Source organism: Lotus japonicus, chromosome 3 (genome assembly GCF_012489685.1).
Source record: "Lotus japonicus ecotype B-129 chromosome 3, LjGifu_v1.2".
NCBI lineage: Eukaryota > Viridiplantae > Streptophyta > Magnoliopsida > Fabales > Fabaceae > Lotus > Lotus japonicus.
In genome coordinates, this window is record NC_080043.1 from 16,930,354 (window position 1) to 16,939,183 (window position 8,830).

An 8,830-nucleotide genomic window follows, 5' to 3' on the forward strand; every position below is an offset into this window, starting at 1 on the left:
AAGAGAATCTATAAAAAAAAACAACCTAAATCCTAATCAAATCTAAAATTTAAAAATGTATTTTTGTATGAGAATTAACCTGATAATGACACGTGAATTTTTTTTATGAGAATTAACGTGAGAATGACACATCACTAAATCAGCATGATGAAAGTTTTTCTTTTCTAATATATATTTGATTTGATTTGATTGATATTTGATTGATTCCTCAGCCAAATCTATCCTTGAGTCTTGAAGGTATTTGTAATTACCAATTAAACCCCAATAATATGATGAGTTAGTTTTGCATGGATGAAATAGAAAATTTGCCAATTTGTTCTTCTTTTCCGATTTCTTCTCGAAAGTAAGTAGGGTCCACTTCACAGTGTGTACCAAAACCATAAGGCATCATTCTGCAGCTCACAATTCCATTCGGAAGCAAAATTCAATTCAATCAACCAAAAACCCTAATTTCCTTTCCCTTCCTCTCCTTCCAATCCTAGATCTTCAACTCCTCTAGGGTTTTCCCATCCTCTAACCATGGTCAGTGCTAGATTTTCTTTTCGATTTCGTTCGTTTTTCCCTGTTTTTAGCTCAATTTTCACTACACAGTTTCACTCCCAAGTTTCGATTTTTCTTCTTTGTTCGTCACTTTGTTTCTTCAAATTCTCAATCTTACTTAATTGATTGCTTGCTATTATAATCATTGATCCTTGCTTTGAATTGGTACTCAAACTTGAGTGTGTTGAATTATGTTGATTTTTTGATGAATTTATGTAGTGTGTTGTGTTAATAATTTTGTTCTGATTTGTACTGCAGCACAAATTGGGGAGAGGCCATCGCGATAAACTCCAGCAGTTCATAACAATAACTGGAGCTAGGTAATCTCATAGTTGGCAATGATTTTGTTTGATAGAAGGCCTTTTGAATACATTTGTGTTTTCATTCTGTGAATTGTTCGCGTAATCGCGTTCCTTGAATTGATTACTTTGTCTAGTATTGACCGGGGATCGTGTGATCATTGTGGGCATAGTTATATTTTCAATGTCAATTATGTTTTATCTTGATATTACATCTTAGTTTTGTTTCTGTTATTTGCTGCTTCAGCTGAATTATTCAAATTTATTTTGTGGGGGGTTAGTGTTTGGTATTTATATGAATGCACATCAACTTCATATTTCAGCTTCTGTTATTGATTTGGGTATATAATTTGTATTTTCAGTGAGAAAGTAGCACTGCAGTCTCTGAAGGCTAGTGATTGGCATCTTGAAGGAGCATTTGATTTTTTTTATAGCCAGCCCCAGCTTAAAGCATCTACAGATTCTAGACACTTGGAGGAGCTATACAATAGATATAAAGGTTAGCGATGAAGGTGAAAAAAAAATCAGACACGGATAGGATAGCTTTTGAAATAGTTATAAGCAGTAAATTTTAAACTCTGATAAGCATAACAGTCAAGTAGTAATAGCGCTATAGCGCTGCTATATCCGCTATTCGACAACACTGATTCTGAATCATTAGGATACTAGTGTATCTCCCTCTAATTTTACTTGTAGGAAAAAGTCACTGAATAGAAGTTTCTTTTATTTGAGTCTAAGAAATGGGGAAAATATGGTGGTGGATTCAAGATCGTAAACTTTTGTATGTGAACATACATTAAAGATGTTAATCAAGGCTACCTTTTGTTTGGGCTCAGATGCTTACATGAACTTTAAAACTGAGCTGTTTCTAATTGTTTATCTTTAAGTTACTTGTTTCCAGTTGGTAAGTGGCTATCATTTATTGATAAGAACCTTGGGAGAACCACACCACAAAAGCTAGCTGTTGTAGTTGGAGAGCCCAAGGCCTTATAAACCCCACATTAGAATCCCATACTTCCAATGTGGGACTCAAGTCCCATACCTTGCAATGGGGTCCTAACAATTATAAATTGGTACATAATTTCTATTTGCTAAAAAATTCTTTATTGCCCCAAATTTCCTTGCAGATCAGTATGTTGATATGATTTTGGCAGATGGTATCACTCTCCTTTGCAATGATATTCAGGTTGGTATTCCTGAATGTAAATCAATTGTATTCTTGATGTTTTGATTCAGCATATTTATAATTGTGCACTTATAATTATCACAGAAGCTTTCACATAAGGATGAACAGTACTTGTAACCAGTAATTGTGCAGTTTTTTATTATTATTGGCACTGGAACAGAATTGCAGTCAAATGCTTTAGTGATTTGGAATTGGGTTAGTTTAAGGCGTCTGGTTTTAGGACAGATCTGATAGGGAGTTCTTCAAGATAAATCAGAGTAGTGGAGATAAAGAAAAAGAAGAAGAAAACCAAGGCTTTACGCCTTGGGATAATTGCTTAATCTTGGATTAGTTGAAACTTAGGGATTAAGTAGTCCAAAACTTGAGAACCAAGTTTAACATTAACATAATGGAAGGAATATTGTATGAGTAGATTGAAATGGAATAACTGGAGAGTGAGAATGTAAAAGGGATCTGCAAATGCCAAGTGGAACATTGTGTCTATCTCTCTCTTCATAAATATTTAAAGGGCCGTCCAACATATTTAATACATATGAAGAGAGAGATAGATACAAAACTCCATGTGATGGCACATGAGAGTTTTCACATGAGAGGATCCTGACCCATCTAATATACCCCTATTGTAACCTAGTTTTTTCTTAAAATTTATTTATTTATGAATTGTGTCATATTCATATCAGAGATAAGACTTGTTTGTTACGACCATCATCTTGAAGTCAGGCTGATCATCCCAATTTCATTGGTCTTGTTAAATATCACCACATGAGAGGATCCTGATCCATCTAATATACCCCCTATTGTAATCTATTTTTTTCTTAAATTTATATGAATGGTCTCATATTCATATCAGAGATGAGACTTGTTATGACCATCATTTTGAAGTCAAGTTGATTATCCCAATTTCATTGCTCTTGTTAAATATCACCATATCTCATACATTTGCTTAAATTATATTGATTTCAGATGTTTTATTATCTTATTTATATTTGTGATGTTTTTGAGTTTTGATTCATTTAGATGGTTAAGATCATTTTTGCTAGTGTAACTGATGCCTTTCTTTTCATGTGCAGGTGGATCCTCAAGATATAGTAATGGTACGATTATGTATTTCATATTGTTTTTTATTTCTAGATCAAGGATAATTGCTTTTTTCTTTATTGTTTCCTCTTTTTGTATAATCCTCCTTTTTGCTTAGAAAGCTCTGTTTAAACTGTGATCATTGGAATCTGACATACCCAATAGCTGAAATTCAGTTGGTATTTTATTACCTATAAAAGAGATACAGGGTGTGGGAACTTTAGTTGGAAGTAACGATGGTTTTTCAAGAGTGGCATTATTTAATTTTATTTTTTGAGATTTACATATATGCTGGCCAAGAAGTTACCAATGGCATAACAAAATGTTCACTTAGGTTTTAAAATCAGTTTTTTTTTTTTCTTTTTCTGAGTGTAGAAGCTCTTAACTTATATAAGCTCCAACAAGTATTAAATAATAAATATAGCAAAATAAGTTCCTTCTTTTTGAAGGATGGAAAAAAATGACTGCTAATAGTGCCTCTCATTTAACGGTGCAAGTGAATGATGATTATCGGTACTTACATGGTGAAATATGCTATAGGGTTAAATATGTTTTTTCGTCCTTGTAAAATACACTAATACAGAACTCATGGTCCTTACAAAATGCAGAACTCATGTGAGGGACTAAAACCACATAACTTTTATTTTCTCAGGACTAAAACGAATCAAATTTTAATAGGGATTAAAACTAAAATGTGTTAATTTTACATGGATAAAAAAATAGTTAAATAATATTTGTAAATGAAGAGTTTGTAATTTATAATGAATTCTTGTCAAACATCTGTTTACACTTCCTATGTTAGTGTTAACTTGCTTGCATCATGGGAATATATGCGGATGACTTGGGAACACTAGGTAACTGAGATGATGACATTTTTGCAGTTAGTTCTTTCGTGGCACATGAAGGCTGGCACCATGTGTGAATTTTCCAAGAAGGAGTTCATTGAAGGCTTACAGTCTCTGGGGTATGAATTATATAATGACTTTCGAAAGTAAATTTGTTTCTTCAATGACGAAATCCCAGTTGAAGATCATATAATTTTTTTTCAGGATTGATTCATTGGAGAAGTTCCGTGAAAAGATACCATACATGCGCTCTGAGCTGAAAGATGAATGTATGGACAATAGCACTCAAATCATTGCTTGGATATATAGTCTTATTCATACAATTTATATCTCATTTGTTGTTAGAAATGATCTCCAGCAATTATTGAAGATGCTTCCTGAAATTATATTTCTATTCTTTAATTGTCCAGATAAGTTCCGTGACATATACAACTTTGCTTTCAGCTGGGCGAAAGAGAAGGTATGCATTGATGTCTGCTTGTTTACCCTCACCTCTCCTTTATGCAGTTTAAGTAATTTGCATGGCAACTTATTCCCTGACCTAATTTAAACAATGCATTTGGATTAATGAAATCTATTGGTACCCGAAAGTTCTTAGTTCTTACCACACTAATAGTGAAGTCATAACTAATTTGGTTCACTCATCACTAATTTTGAGTCATTTTTAGATATTGATTGGAGATACTTCTTTAGTTTGAATCTTAGACTAGATTTTCAACTATACAGTTATAGTGTGTTGAGTTGTATTGAAAGTTTGAAACAGCAAAACTTCTTTTTCCTGTAGTCAACCTCATTCATAAAGTGTTCCCAGTTCCTGTTTCTTGCTTTTGAGGTTCAATATATTGTAATCTATCTGATTGTTAGGCAACCTCACTTTTTCGGAGCAGGTTTTCTGCTTCTGGTCATTAATTCTTTAGGATGACCTAAAATTCTTCTCGTGGATGTCATACGCTAGAGATGCTTCGTGTCCTTCCCTAGTGTTCAAAATTCAAATAAAAAATTGAATTGTATGTTAATTTATGATTGATGGCTTTCTGTTTCATTCTTTTGGTGAACTTGTTCAAATTGGTTCTTAAAAATATAATTTATGATTTAATGCACCCTAAACTTCAAGTTGGTTCTTATAAGGACCAAATTTTACCTCCAATTTGGTTCTTATAATAAGGACTGGAGGGAGTATTATGTATGAGGTTTGCATTCTAAACACACAAAGTTGGTTTTTAATGAAATTGTAGGAGTAGAGAGAGTTAGGACAATGAAAACGAGTTCATTGATTGAATGAGCTATCACAGATACAAGTGCATGAAGAGTCTCAGCATTATGTTGAGCTTCTAATAGCTAAGCCTAATTAGTAACTAACTTTACAAATGGCACTAACTTATTGCAACAACGTTATAGGTATTTCCTATACATTGACTGTAGCTTATCTATCATACTCAAATACCCCCCCCCCCTCTTTAATCTCAGCTAGTGTGCGAGGCAAATTGAGACTGCACACAGTTAGTTTGGAGCACATGTCAAAAGGTCTAGTAGAGGGCAATAGCTTGATAAGGGCACAAGCCCTGAAATTCTTCTCGCAGATTTTGGACAACAGCTGTTTGTTAGTGACCTTCTTTCTAACAATGAGGTATAATTCCATACATATGGACCTCGCATGCAGGACGAGTTGTGTGCCAACGACACTACTGAGATTGTCACAGTAGAGAGAGAGAGAGAGAGAATGGTTGTGACAACCTAAAGTTCCTGATGTAAGGACAGGACTAGATCTATAGGACATCACCTGAGGACAGCTGAGGTGAGCCAAGCCCCTATATTCAGCCTACATACTACTTTGAGCAACATCGGGCTGCTTCCAAGACCACTATGATATGAGGTATCTGCCCAAAAATATGCAAACACCAGAAGTTGACTTGATCATCAGGTTAGTGACCCAATGCGCATCACAATCCACAAATGTGCATTGTGCAAAGGGGATGAGGCTGCAGACCGTAGATTAAAACCATATATGATAGTGCCTTTTTGAGTGTCCTAGAATACACATAACTGCAGTCCAATAAGTATCCAAGGGGTTATTTGTAAATTGACAGCACCTGTTGACTGAATAGCTCAGGTCAAAATTGTGAGGTACTGGAGAGCACCTGCAACAGACTGGTAAAGGGAGCCTCCTTAAGCACATAGAGGGGTTTGTTGCATACCAAAGATTTGTCCTTGCCTTCCAAACATGGAGGATTGGACATTTAAACTTCCTCTTCTAAAAACCATAGTCTATAAGTAAGTGCCAGAATTAGAATAATTCGAATAGTAACTGAATAATAACAGGAAATAACTAACAGCTCACTTACTATAACATTAGCAATAATGGTGACATAACTGAAAACGCATATCTATGTCTAAGACTCCCCCAACTAGGGAAGGAGCCTCGTCCTAAAGGTGCCTTCTGAATCAACAGAAAATGAGACAAACCAGCAACAGAAGTGAAACTGCAACCATGAAAGCTAGAGAAGCTACAAGAATAGCTATTACTATTAGGGATTGAATTGTTGCTGAAATTGTTGTGGTGGTATAGGAACAAAGATTTAATCGAAACTATGATAGAAAATGGATGCATTGTGTTTGGATTTGATCCATATAGCTCCTTTTTCTGCCACTTTAGCGGCCGCAACGGCCATTACACTTAACTACAACCTTTGCAGCAACCAGGAGCGTAGACTCTCCTCTTCCTACTCTCATAGTTGCTCCTAATTGGAGGTCTATTCCTATGTAGGGTATTGATAATGAATTTTGATTAGTGTTAATATTTTTGCGCAATAGTACAGGACATTATATACTTGGGTGGCTATAGGGTAGGTGATCTGACAGTTAAAATTTAAAAGGGTGGAACATCAACCTAGGATGCTAGTGTTTTGCCTCCAATGAATGATTTGATGGTAATTTGTCTTTGTTATGCATTGGTAAATATAAGATCTGTCTCTCCTGAACATTTAGTTTGGTATAAATTATATGTGGATTTTAGTGCTGTTTTTATTTTTCAATTTTGCTTGTGCACTGTGTAGTTTATCATGCAACTGTGATGCTCAAGTTACACTTTGCAGGGTCAAAAGTCTCTGGCATTAGATACAGCTATTGGAATGTGGCAATTATTATTCGCTGAGAAGCAGTGGCCCCTGGTTGATCATTGGTGCCAGTTCCTGCAGGTATTAATATTAATTATGCATCTTTTTAGCTTTCAGTGAATACGTTTAAAACTTTCTTATTAGGATAGATTTCAGTTTCACTGCAAGATCAGATACCCTCTGCTCTTTTTATTATGTTTTCTTAACTTTGAAAATTTTGATGCTACTTACTCAGGCGCGGCATAACAAGGCAATATCTAGGGACACATGGTCTCAGCTTTTGGAGTTTGCAAAGGTAAACTAATAAACTATTATCTACTGTAATAAAATTCAATAGGTGGTACCCTCATAATAATGTCCCTTCTTGATGTGGATTTATTGTTTCATGAATATTTAAGCATGGTCGCTGCATGTAACAGAACTGAGAGGTGTTTGGGGACAGGCTTATTGGAGCTTATCTACTAAAAAATACTAAATAAGCTCCAAAAAGTGTTAATTGGTCCGCATCCAAACGGGCTGTTACAATAGTTCTAACAGAATAGGTAACAGACTTCACAATAGTCACTGCTTGTAACTTAATTTACTGTAGTTGTAACGGAACAGGTAACTAACTGACTACAATCAGTTAAATAATTCAGTAGGGGGAGGTCAGACTTTAAATTGGGTGCAGTAGAATAGAATAAAGATCTTAATTATAAGCGGAAAGGTTGGAAGGCCTCATACCATCGAATTCTCCCGGAATACTCGTGGAAAGAATTTGTTTGTTTTCCTAATCCCAAGTTCGACACCGCACCGGTACAGGATTGGGCAATTAGGTTTTCCGGTCAATAATCAATATAACACCATTTTCTGATTCAGTTTTTATTACTGTCCATTGATTGAGATGAAGTCCGGTTTGATTTTGTACAAACTTTTGAAATGACAATGCAAGCGGGACTTTTGATGCTGCTGGTCTTTTTGTGATCGTATGTTTTTAGCCTTTTTAGGAAGTAACACACAAACCACTAATATTTGTCATGCTATGTTATGCAGACTGTTGGCTCAAGTTTATCTGATTATGATGCTGAAGGTGCCTGGCCGTATCTTATTGATGAATTTGTCGAGTATCTGAATGAAAATGGCATTACCCAAAATGGTCAGATCTATGATTCTAGTCTAAAACTATGATGCATTCGGTGAAATGCGGATTGAGAAAATTTGATCTCTGGTCCTTAATGATATGAGTTTTGCTATTTGTGATTGAACTCTTCTTTCTTTAGCCTAAATATGGAAAAAGAAGAGGGCATGGCTGCCGGAGAAATCTCATTCTTGCGGACAAGTAGTAAGCACCATACACTCGGAGATTGTTGATATGGTATATGAACTTCCTTGGGTGTATTTTGGAATTAGTGAGAGGAGCCTACTGATACCATGTTATAGTTTATTGTCCCTTTCAATTAAATAATTAATTCTTGTACCGTGTCTTTGTTAGATAAAATATTTGTGATTGTGATTAACTGTCCCTGTTTCTGTTCTATTTCTGTCATTTTATATTATGGAGTAGGATCCACTCATCTTCACTTGTCTAGGTGCTAGAGTTGAGCTCAGATACCAATTGGAATAACATGGATAAAAAGGGGGTTGGTTGATTTGTGTCAATTTTTATAATTTATATATTTTTGTAAAGAATCAAGTTGAAGATAAAATGATTACACTAGCTTGATAAAAAAAAATATAATTTATGCTGTTAAGGTATTAATTAACCTTTTCATGAGTGGAATTGCCCACAAA

The 8,830-nt window shown here is 35.0% G+C and overlaps 1 protein-coding gene across 2 annotated transcripts; it reads left to right on the plus strand.

Moving 5' to 3' along the window:
* The first annotated feature begins 326 nt into the window (after window positions 1-326).
* Window positions 327-8,556, plus strand: LOC130746309 (uncharacterized). 2 transcript variants are annotated; one of them, XM_057598890.1, is made up of 12 exons: window positions 327-522; window positions 799-860; window positions 1,202-1,338; window positions 1,967-2,025; window positions 3,096-3,119; window positions 3,984-4,066; window positions 4,152-4,216; window positions 4,358-4,407; window positions 7,040-7,141; window positions 7,296-7,355; window positions 8,093-8,195; window positions 8,320-8,556. In XM_057598890.1, exons 1-12 carry the CDS (start codon window positions 520-522, stop codon window positions 8,322-8,324), a joined length of 753 nt encoding a protein of 250 aa, XP_057454873.1. In that variant the 5' UTR covers window positions 327-519; the 3' UTR covers window positions 8,325-8,556. The 2 variants fall into 2 exon arrangements, with proteins under 2 accessions (XP_057454873.1, XP_057454872.1); XM_057598889.1 differs by having other exon boundaries at window positions 8,093-8,556.
* Window positions 8,557-8,830: the final 274 nt, after the last annotated feature.